At 39.3% G+C, this 21413-nt stretch overlaps 1 protein-coding gene across 1 annotated transcript in view; it reads right to left on the bottom strand.

Annotated features, from left to right (window-relative positions):
* The window catches only part of CATSPERB (catsper channel auxiliary subunit beta), a 160321-nt gene extending 152501 nt beyond the window's left edge, over positions 1-7820 (bottom strand). Inside the window, exons 1-2 of the mRNA XM_011949408.1 lie at positions 7663-7820; positions 5133-5211 (exon numbers count right to left, since the gene is read on the bottom strand). Of these exons, the coding sequence (XP_011804798.1) occupies positions 5133-5211 (79 nt within the window). The 5' untranslated portion in view covers positions 7663-7820. The remainder of the gene's footprint in view (positions 1-5132; positions 5212-7662) is intronic.
* Positions 7821-21413: the final 13593 nt, after the last annotated feature.

Below are 21413 nucleotides of genomic sequence, written 5' to 3'. Positions count from 1 at the left end.
TCACGCTAGACCATGACACAAAAGTTTTAGAGGTAGACAAAAACCAGTTCTTGACACTTCAGCGCCTCACCTGGAGGGTATAGAAGGATCCAGAATTGGTGACTGCAGAGAGAATTTGTGTTTTGATAGAGAGGTACTGAATGAAGATGTTGGGAGGAGGACCCCTTCTACTTATTTACCTTGTGTCTGAGGCAAGAGGGTCTGATGGGCACACTAAAAAAGTAACATGTATCCCTGCAGTTTGGGGCGCAAACTCAGACTCCTACTTAGAAAATCTAGAAGGTAAGAGATGATTTGGTGGACAGAACAGGATATGGTTTGTTGAGAAAGAGATGGGTATGTTAATGATATAGACAGGAGACAGAAATACTGGGTAGAAGAGGCAAAGGCCCCATCCTCAAGCCTGGAAACCCACAGCCCTAATGAAAACAGGCATTTCTGTTTTCGTGTACAAAAGTTGCCTATCAGCCTACCACGCCCCCTATCCTATACCCATATAAACCCCAGACCCCAGGCCTCAGAGCAGACAAGTAGACAAGCAAGGAGATGAACAGAAGAGCAGAAGAATAGCAGAGAGAAGAGAAGGAGCGTCTAAATGCCAAGAGGAGTTCTGCTGGGGAAGGTCGGAGAGGCCAAAATCCAGGGGAAGATCATCTTCCCACACCATTCCCCTTCTAGCTCGCCATCTATCCAGCTGACAGCCACCTCAGGACATTCAATAAAACCCCTGCATTCATCCTTCAAGTCCATGCGCAAACTGATTATTCCTGGATGTCAGACAAGGACCTGGGTACCAAGAAGGCACTGAGCTGGTTAACACTTAAACGGCCCATGGATAGCAAGGCTAAGAGGGCACACTGTAACACACACCCACTTGGGCTTCAGGAGTCACAGGCTTGCTCCCACCCATGGATGCTGTCATGGAGCCAGAGCCCAGGCGTGCTCGTCCGGCTCCTGCACCTGCCCATCTGCATGGTCCCCATCCCATAAGGGGTTTGAGTGCCAGAACAGCCACACCCCTGTATGTCCTGCAAGAGGGGCCAGGGAACTCTCCCATTTCATTAAGAGTCCTGCACAACCAAAATTTACTGGGGCAAAAGATGGATGAATGCTTCCTGTGATCCAGATATAGGTCACTGGTGAAAAAGAACTAACTTAGGGTCATCTAGGTTCCTGTCCTCAAAGGTCTCTCTGAACGGCAACTGGCTGTCAGCAAAAAGTATTTGAAGGCATAGACAAAGAAATAAGTGACCAGTGGGAATGAAGAAGTTTTTGCCTTTGTTAGAAGAACTGCGGATAAGAGATTCCCGGTAATGTGAGGGAGGGGAAGGGGCTATGAAGGACTCATTCAAGTGCCTAGAGATCAAGGGTCAGCTTTACACATCTGCTGGAACTTGAAAGTGCAAATGTCAGATGGTCCCCTCAGAACCAGTTAGGGCAGAACTGTGCTATTTCCTCCCACATCTCCCTCCCTTTCTACAACGCTGGAGCAGGAAGGGTCAAAACCTAAAGTTGATGAGACAATGAAAAGGAATCTAAACACTAGGTGGAGAGAAGGGAAAGTTGATCTTAGCCTTTCTTCCTCACCTATAGGCTTCCCACCAGCACAGGCCCAGACAGGAAACAGGGAAGAAACTTCAATTATAAAATAAGAGTTAAATTTGACTTGTACATGGGCTTGGATATTTTAATTACAACAATTACAATGCAAAAGTGTTTTAAAATTTCAAATGCTCAGAGAACTGATTTTGGCTCAAGGGGAACATGTGCAGATTTGTTACAAAAGTATATTTTGTATACTAAGTTTTGGAGTACAAATGAATCTGTCTCCCAGGTAGTGAGCACAGTGCCCAACAGGTAGTTTCTCAGCCCCTCCCTGATCCATTTCTCCTGTCCCTCATATTCCCCAGAGTTTATTGTTCTAGGAGAACTGTGTGAATCATCCAATTGTAACAAAAAAAATCTTGGTTCTGGCCCAAATATTCATCCAGTGACAGAGGAAGAACCATGACAAAGATTGGATTTAAATAGGAGGTGAAAATAAATTTAATTTATAATTGAATGCTACTCATTCTGTTTGTATAATGTAATGATTGCGATGCTATTATTGAAATTCTATAAGTAAACATATCTTTACAAATATCACAAATATGCAAAGTATACAAATATTTCTGGAGGTTATAATGTTAAACAGTTTTCAGAGTACTTTCAACTTACACAATCACTTTGCCCATACTTGACAATGCTATCAGACCCATTTTTTAAAGCTATAATTTGATTGTGAAGTCCAAATCACTTCTCTGTTTAAAAATCTTCACTGACACACCCTTACCTCATGAATTAAACTCCTTAAATGGTGAGAGGCTAAACAGAAGGAAACTAACTCCTTTGAATAACATACTTTGAGCCATTAAAGCTCAAATGGGTTGAGCTGGATTTAGATGTTATTTTATGAAATTCCCACAATACCTTGGGCCATATATATTACTGTCTCCTCTTTAAAGAAGAGGATATCAAGCTCAAAGTTCATATAACTAACAACAGTGGGCCAGACTGGAACCAAGTTGTTTCTGACTCTAAGGGCCATCCTCTCTTTATCCCCCTACACACTCTTTCAATAGTTAAATCCATTTTGTCAGTCTCCCCTGCACACAACCTCATCCATCACCTCTGAAATGCATGGGGTTCTCTCTACTTCCATTCTCTGCCTCAAATTTTAATACATTTTAAGATCCAGTTCAAATAGAAATTGTTTTTGTTTGTTTGTTTGTTTGATATAGGGTCTTGCTCTGTCACCCAGGCTGGAGTGTAGTGGAGTGGTCTTGGCTCACTGCAACTTCTGCCTCCTGGGGCTCAAGCGATCCTCCCACCTCAGCTTCCTGAGTAGCTGGGACTGACTACAGGTGGGTACCACCACACCTGGCTAAATTTTGTATTTTTTATAGAGAAAAGGTTTTGCCATGTTGCCCAGGCTGGTCTCCAACTTCTGGGCTCAAGGTATCCTCCTGTCTCGGCCTCCCAAAGTGCTGGAATTACAGGTGTGAGCCACTGCACCTGGCCAAAGAGTTTTTTCTAACACTCGTCTCATTGCAACTAGTTGATTTGTCCTCTGCACTTTGGTATCATTTTGTGAATTGTGTACTCATATCAACAGAATCTTTTGGGCTTGCGTGGCAAAAACAGAGGCAGAGATACTGTGGGGAGAGATAGAGAAACAATTTCCAAGTTTTCTAACTTTCCCTCCACGGACCCCTTTGCCTAGAAATTCTCAGATTATAGAGTTTGCTAGATTCTGTTACAATAATAAAACACAGAAAATTACTCTTTTGCAAGCTTCTAAAGGAAAGATGTGCCAGAAAAGTTATATTTTCAACAGTATGTGACTTCTTTAACAAGAATCATGATATAAAGGGAAACCACACAAGTGTAACCACCAATGAAATGCCTGCTCTGACTACAATAAAAATCCACTGTGGGACAAATGTATAGAAAAAAATACCATTTATGAAAATCATTCATTGCCCTATTCACAGTTATACAACCACAACAGTCCCCCTTTTTCTGTGATTTCACTTTCCACAGTTTCAGTTACCTGTAGCCAATCATAGTCCAAAAACATAAAGTGGAAACTTTCAGAAATAAGCAATTTATAAGTTTTACATTGTGCACTGTTCTGAGTAGTGTGATAAAATCTCATGCCATTGGCCAGGTGCGCTGGCTCACGCCTGTAATCTCAGCACTTTGGGAGGCCAAGGCAGGTGAATGATGAGGGCAGGAGTTCAAGACCAGCCTGGCCAAGATGGATGAAACCCCATCTCTAGCCAGGCATGGTGGTGTGCACCTGTAATCCCAGGTACTCGGGAGGCTGAGGCAGAGAACTGCTTGAACTCGGGAGGTGGAGGTTGCAGTGAGTCGAGATCACACCACTGTACTCCAGCCTGGGTGACAGAGTGAGACTCCATCTCAGAAAAAAAAAAAAAAGTCTCATGCCATCCTCCACCATCCAACCCAGGATGTAAATTATCACTTTGTCCAGCATATCCATACTATATGCTACCTGCCTATTAGTCACTTAGCAACTACCTAGGTTATCAGATCAACTGTCCCGATAACACAGTGTTTGTGTTCAAGTAATCTTATTTTACTCAATAAAGTCATTTCACAAGGCCTATGTCATTCACCTTACTTCATCTCATCACACAGGCATTGTATCATCTCACATCATCACAAGAAGAAGGGTGAGTAGAGTACTAAGATATTTAGAGACAGAGAAGAAAGACCACATTCACATAACTTTTACTACAGTATATTGTTCCACTTGTTTGATTTTAATAATAGTTATTGTTAATCTCTTACTATGCCTAATTGATGAGTTAAACTTCATCATACATATGTATGCACAAGAAAAAACAGTATATATAGGGCTTGGTACTCTCTGCAGTTTCAGGCATCCACCGCGGGTTCCTTGCAGGTAAGAGGGACGACCTTACAGCAATGAAGTTGAAAACAAAAGCAGCAAAAGTGCTTTCCATCTCTCTCTCCCCACCACTGCTGCTTCAAGGGACGAGGGCATGCCACATCAAAATATGCCACTTTGTCACATTGATTATTTTGAGCCAAAGGTAATCAAGAAACAGCAGGTGCACCTAAAGCAGGACAAATCTCCCATGATAAAGGTACCCTCCCTGTACCTTTCTCAGAACCATAAAAGTCCTACTGACTAATTCAATCTGTGTGTTACTTTTAGAAAACTCTTTTCAACCTCAATCCACTAGCCTTATAATTCAGTTTGCATTCATACAATGCAACCATTCATGGAGGAAATAATTTTAAAATGTCTCTTCAAATAAAGTTTTGCAAGTATAAAATTAAACTTTAAATATTCTACGACTTTAAAGTGATAAAATACTGTAACCAGAGAAAAGTTTCCATGTACACAACTTGATAACAATAGGTTCACAATGATATTAGAAGCCGCTAGACCAGAGTATAATTGACAATATTGGGGAACAGTTGGAAGATAAGATAAAGAAGAAATACTAAAAGAAAAAATTTTTTTACTGTAAATAAGGAAGGGACACAAATAAGAACTCCTGAGAAGGAAATAGAGAGTAAGACAGTCTGAAACTTACCTTTATTATATACTATTCCTGATGAAAATTCAAATATGCTCAAAAGCAAAACTGAAACATATATAAGTGGCAATTCCATCTGTTGGAATAAATAAGAATTATTTTCTTCAATTACTCTGAACATATTTTTGAATTCCTTTTGCTATAAACAACTACAAAGTAGTAAAGAAATAATCTCAACTTAATATTCTTAATATTTCACACTATGTGACAAAAGCAGACAACACAACAGTTGACTAAGCTCTAAATTTACTTCCTACTTGGTATTAAAGGTAAATTTATAGATATAGTTATTACAAACTAGAAAAAGAGATGTGACTCAGGTTTTCCTTCAGCGTAGGTAACTTTTAGAGAGGTAAGATAAATTACACAGCTATGTAAAACAGAGCCTGAATTGATGAGGACTCTGAGGATGACACAGCTGTAACTTAATCTAATATTTTGACGACATTGCTTTTGGGGAAGATAATTCACATGGTCCTGAGTATCCCTGCACATTCTCATTGAGTGTGCCAAGAATGCAAAGCCCTGGATGCTGTTCATCTCAGGCTTGTGTTTGCAGCCATCAGTCTTGACGGATGAGGTAAGGCATCCTGGACAACAGCAGGCTTGTTTCCATGGTGAATAGCCTAATCTCACTGTAACTCTCCTGTAATGCACTCTACTATGTGTATAAGCATCTGTTATGGACTCAATTTTCTACCCCCAAAATTCTGAAGTTGAAGTCCTAACCATCCATGCATACCTCAGAAGGCAATCATGTTTAGATACAGGATTTTTAAAGAGGTGATGAAGTGAAAATAAAGTCATTCGGGTGGGCCCTCATCTAATAGGACTGGTATCCTCAGAGAAGAGGAAATTTGGACGTAGGGAGGGTGAAATGAAGACACAGAGGGAAGACATTCAGAGAGAAGATGAAGTGAAGACACAGGAAGAAGACAGCCACCTATAAACTCAGGAGAGAGGCATGAACAGATCCTTCCTCATGGCCCTCAGAAGGAATTAACCCTACCAACACCTTGATCTCAGATTTCTAGCTTCCAGAACTGTGAAAAAATAGATTTCTGTTGTTTAAGCCACCCAGTGTATGGCCCTTTGTTACGGCAGCCCTAGCAAACTAACATGGCATCCATGATGAATTTCACCTCTTAAGGAACTTGGGGGACAGAGGGTACTAGAGTGAGCAACGTGTGGACACTCTGACTACTGCTTTTGCTGTTAGTAATAAAATCCTTTTACTCTGACCTAGGAGTCTTGTGTCTTTTGCCAGCATCCAAGAAAACAGGAACAGACTAACTTGCCAACTCTAAGTGGAATAGAATCTCAGATCTTTGTGCAGTTCCTGACAACTGCTGGGTAAATTAAATGTAACTGGTGTTTTTCCTTCATCAAAACTGACTTGCTTATTAAATACATTTAACTGACAGTAGAAAGCTCAAACAGTTTGATTTTTGAATTCATTCTTACTACATTAACAGGGGAGAACTGAAGGTTTTTAGTGAATTTTAAAAAATCATCTTAGAAAACAACTTGTTTTCACAAGGTAAGAGGAAACAAATAATAGATTAAAATTCTATCAGCATGGTGCAATGCTCAAGCATATTTTTGGTGTAAGAATGAATTTAACATTACGTGGAGACATTATCACAGTTAAACTCTGAAAATAGTGCTTTTACCAGAAAAATCTTATATCACTTTGCTAAACATTGAAATTAAATGACATAACACCATTATTAGAATCTTTATGCCTCTTCATGGGTCATCTGTGCAAATTCGAGAGAGTTAGTATGAAGTATGTGGTGGAAATTCTGGTTTTAATGTCAGCAAGCTTGTTCTGCAAGCTTTGCTATCTGCCATCCTGCAAGCTCAAGAATTTCTGCTACCTACTGGTTTCTTTAACTCTTTGGGGCATAGCTCTAATCTCATTCTTCTTATTTTCCCTTCAATACTACAACGTTTCCTTATTTGATACTATCTTCTTTCAACTTTCAGCTCGTGATTAAAGACATAGACTTTAGCCTAAGATGAACTCTGTCCATCGAAATATTTGATTTTTAGCAAGCTATTTAACTTCTTGGAGTTCATATTCTATTCAGTAAAATGGGGATAACAGGCACTTCACAGCGTTGTTGTGAGAATTAAATGAAAAATACCTAAAAATATCTAAGTTATTGTATACAGAATAAGCACTTGACAAGTATTACCTCTGAATTCCACATCTCTATACACTGCAGCAACTTCATTATCCTCATCACACTTCCCTACTGACCTACTTAGCAGTTAAATTACTCCCAGTTATCATTCCTTTGCAGTTATTATAAGTTTTACATAATTATTGGATACAAGTCATGTATCTGGGCATTTTCTCTTCTCTGGCACCAAATAAACATCGGGAATTGCCCCATTGAAGGAACCTATCTCCTCCCCTAGTTGGTTCATTTGTAGTTACTCCATTACTATGGAATAGTGATCACACTATAAATTCATACTCTAGCAGAGTCCTTATTTTAATATTTTTTACTGTAATTACCTCTTTAGGAGATGCCCAACTAGTTATGTTTTTCTTTTTTATATTTTGTCTAAGTTTTCTTCCATATAGACTGAGTAGAAAGACCCAAAGTTAGGAGCCGAGTTTTCCCTATTGACTGGCTTAGCAACTCTAGTCACCTTTGGTAACAGCCAATCAGCAGCTACCAAGTACAGAAGCATGCTTAGAAATCTAAAGGACAGGCAGTTGGAAATTCCAACTGCCTCTTTCAGAGCACCACAGGGCACTCTCTTTAAAAACTGATGAGAGGTGGAGTTTCTGCAAACCTACCATCTTTAATATAACATTCATCTAGATAGGATCAGAAACCTACATATGGTTATCTATAAAATACTTCAATTATCATATGATCATTGAATGCCTGGGGAAAAACATAAATGCTAAAAGCTCATGCTAACTGCATACAATGAGGTTTAAAAGGAGGCAATCTGTCAAAGAGGAGAAGCTTCATAACTGGGTCTTGAAAGAAGAGTGGGACTTAAAAAAATAGAGAAGGCCTTATTGACAGGTAAACAGACAAGCAAATACACAAAGTTAGGAATGAGCTGTGGATGCACAGAGACAGTGAGACTGAATGGCATGCCAGTTTGTCCTCCGTATTCGTGTTGCATGACTGTCCTTAATGTGGTTGTATGTGCTTACTAAGGCTGCCTTTGATTAAGTACCGAGTGAGCTGAGGTTGAACCTTTCTGTCTTACCCAGCGCCCTGACTAGTCATGAATGGTCACAGAGGCTGATACATAACTTTTTGATAATGATGACAATAAAACCTGTTTTATACTCGGGTTGTCCTTCAGAAGTCCCTTCACATGGCCATGTAAAACCTGCTTTACCCTCATATCATGAAATATGTCTGGTGTCTGGGTTTAATCTATTCCTGGAAGAGCCCACATCAGAAATATATCTCTCTCACCCTTTCTGGTGACCTTGACCTGAAGAAGAACCTGAAATAGTGCACAAAACACAACAAAATATCTCTCCTTATACAGACTCAGTTCCCAGAAACTCGGAGCTCTCTTTCCATTTCCCACTAGGGAAGGTGATAAAGCTTTAATGGAAGAAGCTGTAGCTTTCAGTTACCATAGCAACACTGCTACACATTAAAAAAAAGTCTGAGCAATACTGAGGGTACACATTGAAGGCTCTAAAAAGAATGATGAAGCAGTTGACATTTGCCTTATATTCCCCCAGCAACCCCTTAGTTTTCTTTTCCTCATTTGCCCCCCATGTGATGTTTCCTCACTTATGAAAGAGTAAAGGACCTGCTTTCAGTCACAGTCACTGATGAATTACACTTTGATGTGAGTACCATGACTACTCCCACAGTAGGTGATTTATCTGTAACAGTGGAATGAAAGGGGTTCTTCTCCCTGAAAAACAAATTATGCATTAGGCTTCTGTTTAGTCAGGAGGATGGGGGCAAGGGAATGGGCTGATTGAAAGGATGACTTTGACTTTTTTTGTAATTTTTTGCTGGCTATAACAGTGCTATTACATGTGAAAAATAAAAACAAATACAGAGAAGTTAATTACCCATAAATCAACAACCAGATATAACCACTGTGGACATCTTGACATTTCTCGAATCTGTTTCCTCTGCATTTATACATCCTTCTTTCAGTCATTGTTATTCTGACCATTTTCTCGTGTAACTCAAGTGTTTTATTTAAGTCTTCCCAGTTGTAGATCTAAAAATAATGGTACTTAATTTACTTAAACATAAAATATTGTGCTATTTCCAGTGTCTTCTTTTTTGAAAAATGTGGTAATGAATAATCCTAAACAAAATTATTTTCCTACATTTAAAAGTAGTTCCTTAGGATATGAACATGTTTAAGACTCTTGGATGTATATTAACAAATTGCTTTCCAGAAATCCAGCAGTGAAAATTAGATATAATCTGAAATAATTTGATACATTAAAAAATCTCATTTTACTTTTTTCAATATTGGTGCAACTGAACACTTAAAAATATGCTTGTTTGACATTTTTTCTTCTATAAATTATCCGGGCATGTTGTTAACCATTTTCTACTGGTAATTTAGTGTTTTACTTGTGAAATGGTAAAATAACCCCTTGCAATATTTAACGTAAATATTTAACTCAATTTGTCATTTAACAATTTTATTTATACATTTTTCTCATCTTTATTTATTTATTTGAAATGAAGTCTTGTCTCTGTCATCCAGGCTGGAGGGCAATGTCGCAATCTCAGCTCACCCCAACCTCCGCCTCCTGGGTGCAAGTGATTCTCATGCCTCAGCCTCCTGAGTAGCTGGGACTACAGGCGTGCGCCACCACACCCGGCTAATTTTTGTATTTTTAGTAGAGACAGGGCTTCTCCATGTTGGCCAGGCTGGTCGTGAACTCCTGACCTCAGGTAATCCGAATGCTTCGGCCTCCCAAAATGCTGGGATTATAAGCGTGAGCCACCGTGCCCTGCCTTCTTATCCTTTTTATGTGAGAAATTTTAAAGACTCAAAAAGTTCAAAGACTAAGATAACGAGGATGTTTCAGTCATCCAAGATTAACATCACGCCCAGTTTTTAAGACCTTTTTATTATGGGATGTGCCAAACATTGGGGGAAAAGTAGAATTATATATTATATGTATTATATTATAGTACAATACAAAATAGAATACTATTGTCTTCTATTTTGTATAATTGCCTACCTTTGGTTTTGTTTCATCTATACTCTCTTTCACTCACGTCCTCCTCCAGTATTATTTTGTTGTTTTTTGGTTGTCGTTGTTTTTTGAGGCAGTCTTGCTCTGTCACCCAGGCTGGAATACAGTGGTCTGATCCCGGCTCACTGAAACCATCCGCCTCCTAAATTCAAGAGATTCTCTTGCCTCTGCCTCCCGAGTAACTGGGATTATAGGTGTGTGCCACCACATCCAGCTAATTTTTAGTAAAGATGGAGTTTCTCCATGTTGGTCAGGCTGGTCTCAAACTCCTGGCCTCAAGTGATCCATCTGCCTTGACCTCTCAAAGCACTGGGATTATAGGAACGAGCCACCACACCCAGCCTGCAGGATTATTTTGAAGATATCCTAGACAACTGTATATATTTCAGTATGTATTTATAAGAGAAAATGACTTTTTTTAAAGAAAAGAAAACCACAATACTATTTCACACCTAAAAATAATAGTAAGTCCCAGATATCTACCCAGCGACTGTTTATATTTCCTCAGTTACCTCATTCACAAAATTTTTTATGGTTGTATGAATCACGATCCAATAAGGTTCAAACTTTGCCACTGGTTGATGTATCTCTGAGGTGTTAAAATCTATAAGTAATTTTCTTTTCACCTCCCCCTTCACCCCATCACTTTTTTTTCTCTCGCTTTTTCCTTGAAACTCATTAAAGAAGAAGTTAGCTGTGAGGTGTTTCCCACAGTTTGGATTTTGCTGAGTGCATCATTATGGTCTCTTTTTACATCATAAGTTTATCATAATGTTTTGTAAATTGTTAAGTAGATTTAGAGGCTTGATCAGATGCAGGTTTAATTTTTTTGTCAAGAACATTTCATGGGTGGTGTTGGGTACTTCCATCAGGAGGCATCTAAAGTGTGGTTAGCTCTCTTTTTGTGATGTAGCAGCCATCATTTATTGCCTAAATCTATTAAATTCATTAGAGGCTGCAGAGTGATGACATATTATCATTTCTTCTTTACTTATTAGCTGGAATACTTTTACAAAGATAACTTTTCATTCATCAACTATTTGGTTACTCAGAGGTACAATTCCTAAGAAGAGACAAATGCTTCATTCTTTTCCTTCATTTACCATTTTGAAAATAATGAATTGATTCCCTAGGATCCTCATAGAGGCAACCAATAAAGTTCATTTTTGGTATCATTATGAACTCACAGGTTTCCATTTAAACATATTTAATGTATTTCTATCATTATTGTTATTATCCTTATTGATGCTCAAGGTGTCTAATTTTAACAGGTATGGTCCTTCCGAAGTTCACTTCTGAGTCTTTTTGACATGACCCTAGTCATTTTTGACAGTTTCCTTCTTTCCTTAAAAGACAAGATACTCTACATTCACCTTCTACATTTCCTGCCCTAGACATGGACTCAGTCATTTCTCTATATAATTCTGATTCCTTTTACTGGAAAATTGTAGTTAGAAGCCATAGTTTTGGGAGTTTGGCCAGTCTTTCTTTTCTTTTCTTTTCTTCCTTCCTTCCTTCCTTCCTTCCTTCCTTCCTTCCTTCCTTCCTTCCTTCCTTCTTTCTTTTTTCCTTTCCTTTCCTTTCCTTTCCTTTCCTTTCCTTTCCTTTTCTTTTCTTTCTTTCTTTCTTTCATAAATATAAAAAACCTGGCTGGATACAGGCTCACACTTGAAATCCCAGCACTTTGGGAGGCCAAGGCAGGCAGGTAACTTGAGGCCAGGAGTTCGAGACCAGCCTGGCCAACATGGTGAAACCCTTCTGTACTAAAAATACAAAAATTAGCTGGGCGTGGTGGCACACGCTGTAGTCCCAGCTACTTGTTAGGCTAAGGGCAGGAGAATCACTTGAACCCAGTAGGCAGAGGTTGCAGTGAGCCGAGATCGTGCCATTGCACTCCAGCTTAGGCGACAGAACAAGATCTGTCTCAAAAAGACGAGAGAGAGAGACAGAGAGAGAGAAAGCAAGCAAGCAAGCAAGCCTTATGTAAGATAGATGGTGGCCACCTAAAACTTAATTTCTCCATATATTCTTTTAAAAGTCCTATAATAAGAGGAGAATTAATAAAACAACTCATAGCACAACTGGGAGGTGGAGATTACTAACAACTTTAACTTGCATATAAGTAGGAAAAGAAGCATATGAAACCAGAGGGACCAACTCCAGAGTCCACACCAAAGTGAAGTTGGGTAGAGGTTGTGCGGAAAAGAACAGCAGCAGTGGAGCAGCGGTGGAATCCAGATTAAATCTTCTCTAATGAAGTTCTGCCTAAAAGAGAAAATACACTGAGAATGGGGTTGAGAACTGGTGGACTAGAACACTGCCTTGAAAATCTTTGTGCGGTTCAGGAAAGCCTCATTCTAAAGGTGAGGTAGATGTTTTGGAAGGGGGAGAAATGTTTGGATGTTTTATGGTGAAGAAAAAAGCAAGCAAGCAATAAAGACTAAAGGTCTTACAGAAAAAAAAGAGAACCAGAAGCTGGGAAAACACACCTACTCCACCCACAAAACTTCCATGTATAAAATTGAACTTTACTGTAACAACAGAAAAGGATGCCTTTGAATTGAGAAGCCTAGGTACACCCTCAAATTCTGCCCCTTACCTTCAGGCTTCTCCAAAACAAGAGAGAAAAAAAATTGGCATTCCAAAAAGAACACAAAATGACAGACAGTATCATACAAAGCTATTAGAGGGTAGAAAATGAGGCTGGGCACAGTGGTTCATGCCTGCAAATCTCAGCACTTTGGGAGGTCCAGGTGGGAGGATCACTTGAGCCCTCAAGTGGGAGGGCTCAAGTGGGAGGGCTCAAGTTGGAGGATCACTTGAACTCAAGTGGGAGGATCACTTGAGTTCAAGATCAGTCCCGGCAACATAGCAAGAGTCCATCTCTACAAAACAATTGAAAAACCTGGCCCACTGGGTGCGGTGGCTCACGCTTGCAATCCCAGCACTTTGGGAGGCCGAGGTGGGTGGATTACAAGGTCAGGAGATCAAGATCATCTTGACTAACATGGTGAAACCCCATCTCTACTAAAAATACAAAAAATTAGCTGGACGTGGTGGTGCACACCTGTAGTCCCAGCTACTTAGTAGGCTGAGGCAGAAGAATCACTTGAACTTAGGAGGTGGAGGTTGCAGTGAGCCTAGATCGCACCACTACACTTCGTCTCAAAAAAAAAAAAAAAAAAAACTTAGCCAGGCATGATGCATGCCTATAGTCCTGGCTGCTTGGGAGGCTGAGGCAGGAAGATAGCTTGAGCCCAGGAGCTTGAAGCTGCAGTGAGTCATGATCACCCCACTGCACTTAAGCCTGAGTGACACACCAACACCCAGCTAGAGAAAACTGACACAACACTTCAACTTGAATTAAGTACGTTAAATTAATAATATTCTTTTTTTTTTTTTTTTTTTTTGTTTGAGACAGAGTCTTGCTCTGTCGCCCAGGCTGGAGTGCAGTAGCGTGATCTCGGCTTACTGCAAACTCTGCCTCCCGGGTTCACGCCATTCTCCTGTCAGCCTCCAGAGTAGCTGGGACTACAGGTGCCCGCCACCATGCCCGGCTAATTTTTTTTTGTATTTTTAGTAGAGACGGGGTTTCACCATGTTAGCCAGGATGGTCTCAATTTCCTGACCTTGTGATCTGCCCGCCTTGGCCTCCCAAAGTGCTGGGATTACAGGCGTGAATCACTGTGCCTGGCCAATAATACTCATATTTTTAAAATCACGTTGAATAATTAGTTCAAAATAACTCAGAATAGGACATAGAACAAATAGGAAGATATGGAATGAGAGTTGACCAAACTCAGGAAATGGAAGAAAAGGACAAAATAATCTCATTAAAAAAGATAAAGATTAAATATCAAGGTGCCCAAAAGAAAATAGTTTTGACCACAAACATAAGGATCATGAAGGAGAAGAATGGAAACCATCAAGAGAACACAATTAAATAAGGAAAAAGATAAAAGTATCAGAGAAAAAGTAGTAAGTAAGACAACAGGAAAAGAAAATCCAACATCTTCCCCAAACTAAAGAAAGTACAAGTATACAGACTGAAAATATTTAAACAATGCCAACATGAAGAATAGAAAAAGTTCATACTGAGTCACACCTGATGAAATTTCAGAACAAGGATAAAGGTTCTCAAAAACTTGCAGAGAGAAGTTCCTACTAAAGGAACAGAATCAGACTGGCATGAGTCCTTATCTGCAATATTGAATGATGGAAGAAAATGTGAGCAATGCTTTCAGAATCCTAAAGGAAAAATAAATGATTTCAATCTATAATTCTATAATCAAAGAAAGTATGAGAACAAAATAAAGACATTTTACTCATGCAAAGTATGATGACCATATGTTGTATTCTGGCTGATCAGCATCCATTCCACCAGTCTTTGACAGTGAGTTTTTTATTTTGGGGGACTTGCCCTCCTTTTGTAGTCTTGTGGGACTGTTAATCAAGGTACCCTGCCTTTCCATAGCCAAGTGGCAAGCTTATGATCCAAGCCAGAACAAGTAGGGCCCCCTTTCCTGGAGTGGGAATCCTGAGTATGGTGATCAAAAGACTGATGATAGTGAAAGTTGATTCTTGTGGCAGATTCCAAATAAGATTAATAAGTACTTTTTGCTATAACCCCCCTCTGGAGCTGCCTAACCTTTATGTTTTCTGAACTGGGTTCATCCATAATCTCTGAGTCTGTAAGCACCCCATTATCTTTCAATAAATCCCTTTTTAAAAATTAAGAGTCTACTTTTACTGTATTATCTGATTGCTACTACTAGGACTTAGAAATTTATATCCAATGAATTATTCTTGGGAAGTTATCTGAGGAATTGCAGCAAAACAAAAGACAGGGAACCCAGAGAGAATTGGAGACAATGACAGTTAAATTCTGGGAAGACAAGAGGGTAGCAAAACTAGAGAGTAACCAATCTAGATTGGAACAGGATGACAAAAAGCTCCAGTTGAAAAAATAAACAGAAAAAGAAAAAAAAATGGAGTATAAAGCATGATTTAAAAAAAACAGAAACACTTGAAGATACAAAAACACATAATTTTTACAAAATTCAACATTCCTTCATTATAAAAAATAACTATCAACAAATTAGGTATAGAAGGAATGTTGCTCAATACAGTAACAGTAATGCATGTTTTCAACAAACATGCCAAAAACACATAATGGGGAAAGAACAGTTTCTTCAATAAATGTTATTTGAGAAACTGGCTATCCACATGCAGAAGAATAGAATTAGACTCTTATCTCATTTCAGGTATAAAAATCATCTCAAAATGATTAAAGAATTGAACATAAGACCCAAAACTGTAAAACTACTAAAAGAAAACATGGGGGGAAACCCTACATTTATCTGGGCAATGATTTCTTGGATATGACCCCACAAGCACAGACAAAAAAGCAAAAGTAGACAAATGGGATTGTAACTAAAAATCTGCACAGCAAAAAAAAAAACAACAACAACAAAAACAAAAACAACAGAGTGAAGAGACAACCTACAGATAGGAAAATAATATTTGCAAATCATACATCTGATAAGGGGTTAATATCCAAAATATACAAAGCACTCAAACAACTCAGTGACAAGAAAACAAATAACCTGATTTTAAAATGGTCCTGGGCACAGTGGTGCAAACCTGTTGTCCAGTTACTCAGGAGACTGAGGCAGGATTGCTTGAGTCTAAGAGTCTGAGTTCAATCTGGGCAATATAGCGATATTCTGTGTTTAAAAGAAATTTCTTTTTAAAGAGGAAAGGGCCTGAATAGACATTTTTCAAAAGAAGACATACAAAATGGCCAACAAGTATATTTTTAAATGCTCAGTATCACTAATCATCAGAGAAATGCAAATTAAACCTGCAATGAAATATCGCTTCACACCTATTACAATGGCTATTGTTGGTGGGAATGTAAATTAGTACAGGTACATACATTTTGTATCAGTATGCATACATTTTGGAAAATGGTATTAAGATTCCTTTAAAAACTAAAAATAGAATTACCATATAATCCAACAATTCTGCTTTTGGATATATATACATATATACACACACACATACACACATACATATATATATATCTCCGAACAAAATGAAAACAGTATGTAGAAGAGATATCTGCATGCCCCTGTTCACTACAGCACTATTCACAATAACTAAGATATAGAAACAACCTAAGTGTTCATCAATGGATGAATTGATAAAGAAAATGTAGTGTATATACTATTTAGCTTTAAAAAGAAGAAAATTCTGGCAGGGTGTGGTGGCTCATGCCTGTAATCTGAGGACTTTGGGAGGCCGAGGCAGGCATATCACTACAGGTCAGGAGGAGTTCAAGACCAGCCTGGCTAACACGATGAAACCCCATCTCTACTAAAATACAAAAATTAGGGATTAGCAGAGGTTGCAGTGAGCTATAATTGCACCACTGCACTCCAGCATGGAGACACAGCAAGACTTTGTCTCAAAGGAAAAGAAAAGAAGGAGATTCTGTAATTTGCAACAACATTGATAAATCCAAAGGACAATGTGCTAAGTGAAACAAGTCAGGCACAGAAAGACAAATACCTCATGATCTCACTTATATGTGGAATCTAAAAAAGTCAAACTCATAAAAGGACACAGTAGGTTGACAGTTACCAGAGGCTTGTAATTGCTGGTGGCTATCAGGGAAACCCACCCCTGATATTCAACGTGGGTCCTTTTCTACTTTCCCTAAGTGTTGGCTGGTCTGAGAAATAAAGGGAAAGAGTACAAAAGAGAAATAGTACAAAAGTACAAAAGCTAGGTGTCCGGGGGAGACATCACATGTCAGCAGGTTCCGTGATGTTCCCTGAGCTGTAAAACCAGCAAGTTTTTATTAACGATTTTCAAAAGGGGAGGGAGTGTGCGAATAGGGTGTAGGTCACAGAGATCACATGCTTCATAAAGTAATAAAATATCACAAAGCAAATGGAGGCAGGGTGAGATCACAGGACCACAGGACAGGGGCAAAATTAAAATTGCTAATGAAGTTTCGGGCATGCATTGTCATTGATAACATCTTACCAGGAGACAGGGTTTGAGAGCAGACAACCGGTCTGACCAAAATTTATTAGGCCTAATAAGCCTGGGAGTGCTACGGGAGACTGGGGCTTATTTCATCCTTTATCTATGACTGTAAAAGACAGCCATCCCCAAAGCGGCCATTTTAGAGGCCTCCCCTCAGGGATGCATTCTCTTTCTCAGGGATGTTCATTGCTGAGAAAAAGAATTCAGTGATATTTCTCCTATTTGCTTCTGAAAGAAGAGAAATATGGCTCTGTTCTGCCTGGCTCACAGGAATTCAGAGTCTAAAGTTATCTACCTTGTTCCCTGAACATTGCTGTCATCCTGTTCTTTTTTCAAGGTGCCCAGATTTCATATTTTTCAAACACACATGCTCTACAAACAATTTGTGCAGTTAACGCAATCATCACAGGGTCCTGAGGTGACATACATTCTCCTCAGCTTATGAAGATGACGGGATTAAGAGATTAAAGACAGGGATAGGAAATTGCAAGGGTATTGATTGGGGAAGTGATAAACGTCCATGAAATCTTCACAATTTATGTTCAGAGACTGCAGTAAAGACAGGCGTAAGAAATTATAAAAGTATTAATTTGGGGAACTAATAAATGTCCATGAAATCTTCACAATTTATGTTCTTCTGCCATTGCTTCAGCTGGTCTCTCCGTTCGGGGTCCCTGACTTCCTGCAACAGGTAGCAGCATGGACAGAGAAAGGAGAGATGTTAATAAAAGAGTATAAGGACACAATATTCTTTTGTCTTTATTTTCTAATAAGTCTTTTATTTTCAGAATGTGCCTTTTTATAGACTCTTTTTATTTCATGTATATAATAACATTCTTTTCTGAGACTTAATAGCAGAGTTTTTGTTTTTGTTTTACTCTCCTTGCATAGTTTGATTCTGTAAGTCATTTTTCCTTTTTATTTTTTCTGGTTTCAATCTTTCAATTTTGAGACTTCTTAAACATCTCTCATGATCCTTGGTTTTCTACTCAGATTTAAAAGCAAGTTCTAAGAAGCTTATTTGAGGCACTGGATCCAAGAGAGGCCTATCAACTGTGAGTTTCACTGTAGCACATTCTGGAGAAGTTGTTTTACCGGGGAAGAATCTCAAGCAGGCCTTTTCTCTTTGGCTTCTCAAATTCCCTAGGTCTTCCATCTCCTTCCCAAGAGTACAGTCCTGGCTACTAGCATTCTGAGATGTCAATATGCAGTATTTCATTTTGTTCTCCTGTTTGCAATATGGCACCCACATTCTCAAATGTGCTTGATATCTACCAGGCCAGAGACCCTCTGTTTTAGCCTCTCCCAAAAAGAAACTTCCAATTTCTCCCTGAAAGGGGAAAGGGCAGCTGGTAGACTGTAGAGTACTGAGGAGATAATTTAAATACTTCTTACATGAGTATTCAAACAATCCTACTTTTGACCCCACTTTCATCTCCACTTCAAAATCTACTTAGTGCTGCGAAGTTCTGAGCCCTTTAGGGGGCTCTTGAGTACAAATCATGTTGCTTTTAATCCTTTCCAAAAGCCAGTTTATGATTCTGGCTTTCCTGCATCTGCTAATTTAGTTATCACTTATCCATTTGCTTTCTAGCTGTCTAAATTTTGTTCCTACTGTCAATTCTCCAGTTCTTTCTGTCCTTATGTGTTTATGCCACTTCAAAAGTCCCTTTAGTGTGTAGTTCAGCAGTGAGAATAAATATGTGTGTTCAAAACCAAGAAACAGAAATTCTAAATGTGTCACAAATTTAAGCAATTGATGGAGAGGGCTATGGTTTGGGTGTGTCACCTCCAAAATTCAGGTGTTGAAACTTAATGGCCATTGTGATAATATTAAGAGGTATGAGGTTGTTAGACCATGAAGGCTTTGCCTCAGAATGGGATTAAGACCCTTATAAAGGAGGCTTCATGCAGCACTCTGCTCCCTTGCCTTTCTGCCTTCTGCATGGGAGGACACAGCATTCTTCCCCTCTGGAGGATGCAACAACATGGGGCCATCTTGGAAGCAGAGAGCAGCCCTCACCAGGCATCAAACCAGTGGGAGACTTGACCTAGAACTACCCGGTCTCCAGAACTATGAGAAATAAATTTCCGCTTTGTATAAATTACTCAGTCTCATGTATTTTGTTAAAGCAGCACAAACAGACTAAGACAGAAGATAATTAAAAAGAGATCCATTTGATTTTGATGCTGGAAATATTCTCTTTTTGATGGCCTAGAGGTCGTAACATTGGACCTCTAGGAAGGAGGAAATATAATTCCTCCATTGAACCTCTAGGACCTCCACTGATCCTCCACTGGACCCCCAGGAAGGAAGATCAAATCCAGGCCAGATAGTGTGCCAGGATTACATTTCCTCCTCTAGAGGAGGAAATGAACAGTATTTACACAGTCATTGTGGCAAACATAACCCAAGGTGACCCACCATGATTCATGTCCTTGTATAATCCCCACCCCTTGAGTGTGCGTGGGACCCGTGACTTGCTTCTAACCAATAGAATATGGTGAAGATTATGAGATGTCACTCATTTAATTAGGTTATATTACATGACAGAGGTGAGGGATGTCACTCCTGTAATTACATTTCATTACATAAGAAGTCTTATCAGACTGCAGGGAGCCTCCTGCTGGTTTTGAAGATGCAAACAGCCATGTTGTGAGCTGGCTGTGAAGAGGGCAGGGAATTGCAGGCAGTTTCTAGGAGCTAAGGGTGGCCTCCAGTTAGTAAAAATCTAGGACTCAATTATACAGACTTAAGGAAGTAAAATCTGCTAGCAATCTGAGCTTATAAACAAATTCTTCCCTAGTTGAGCCTTCACATGAAAAATCAGCCCAGCCAACACCTTGACTGCAGCCCTGTGAGACTCTGAACAGAGAACCAGCTAAGCTTGTGTCTGGACCTATGAAACTGTGAGATAAAAAATTTGCACTGTTTTAAATCACTGTGTGTGATAACTTATGCAGTAATAGAGAACTAGTATAGATTATAATACCTTTTGGAACTCCAAGTTGAGACTGGTCACTTCGGTCTCTCATACATCTTTGAATCAACAAAGAAAGAAAGAGGTTACTGTACTGGCTAGAGTGATTATTATTATTATTATTTTTTGAGATGGAGTCTATCTCTGCTGCCCAGGCTGGAGTGCAGTGGTGCGATCTCGGCTCACTGCAAGCTCCACCTTCTGGGTTCACCCCATTCTCCTGCCTCAGTTTCCCAAGTAGCTGGGACTACAGGCGCCCGCCACCATGCCTGGCTAATTTTTGTGTTTTTTAGTGGAGATGGGGTTTCACCATGTTGGCCAGGGTGGTCTCGATCTCCTGACCTCATGATCCTCCCACCTCGGTCTCCCAAAGTGCTGGGATTACAGGCATGAGCCACCATGCCTGGCCAAGTGATTGATTCTGACTACCAGTGGGTAACTTGGTTGGTACTACACAATGGGGTAGACAGGAGTATATATGGAATACAGGAGAATCCCCCAGGGAATTGTTTAGTCTTCTGATTAAAGTCAATGTAAAACTACAACAACCCAATCCAGGCAGGACTGCTAATAACCCAGATGCTTCAAGAATGAAGGTATAGGCCATACCATTATACAAAACACCTACAACTAGCTGAGGTGCTTGCTGAGGACAAAGGAAATACGGAATGGATAGTAGAAGAAGGTAGTTATAAATATCGGCAATGACCACATGGCCAGTTGTAGAGGATGGTAATAGTTATGAGTATTTTTCCTCCTTATTTTCATGATTATGTTTGTGTATATAGTAACCAAATATTTTTGTGGTTTTCCATCTCTTATTCCCTTATGATCTAGTATGTGATACAAATGACTAATTACATATCTCAGTATTTATGTTACAAAATATCAAAGAAGACGACTTGACATCACCCAGAGATTTTGTATCCTCTTCTTTGGAAAGAGTTAGCCTGTTACAGTTGTGCATAGATAGTTGTATCATCTTAGGCAGAATTATGATTTTGTTAT

Source organism: Colobus angolensis, unplaced genomic scaffold (assembly GCF_000951035.1).
Source record: "Colobus angolensis palliatus isolate OR3802 unplaced genomic scaffold, Cang.pa_1.0 Scaffold3, whole genome shotgun sequence".
NCBI classification, from domain to species: Eukaryota; Metazoa; Chordata; class Mammalia; order Primates; family Cercopithecidae; genus Colobus; species Colobus angolensis.
The sequence above is the reverse complement of the archived record's forward strand: the minus strand, read 5'-3'. Positions and strand labels throughout refer to the sequence as shown.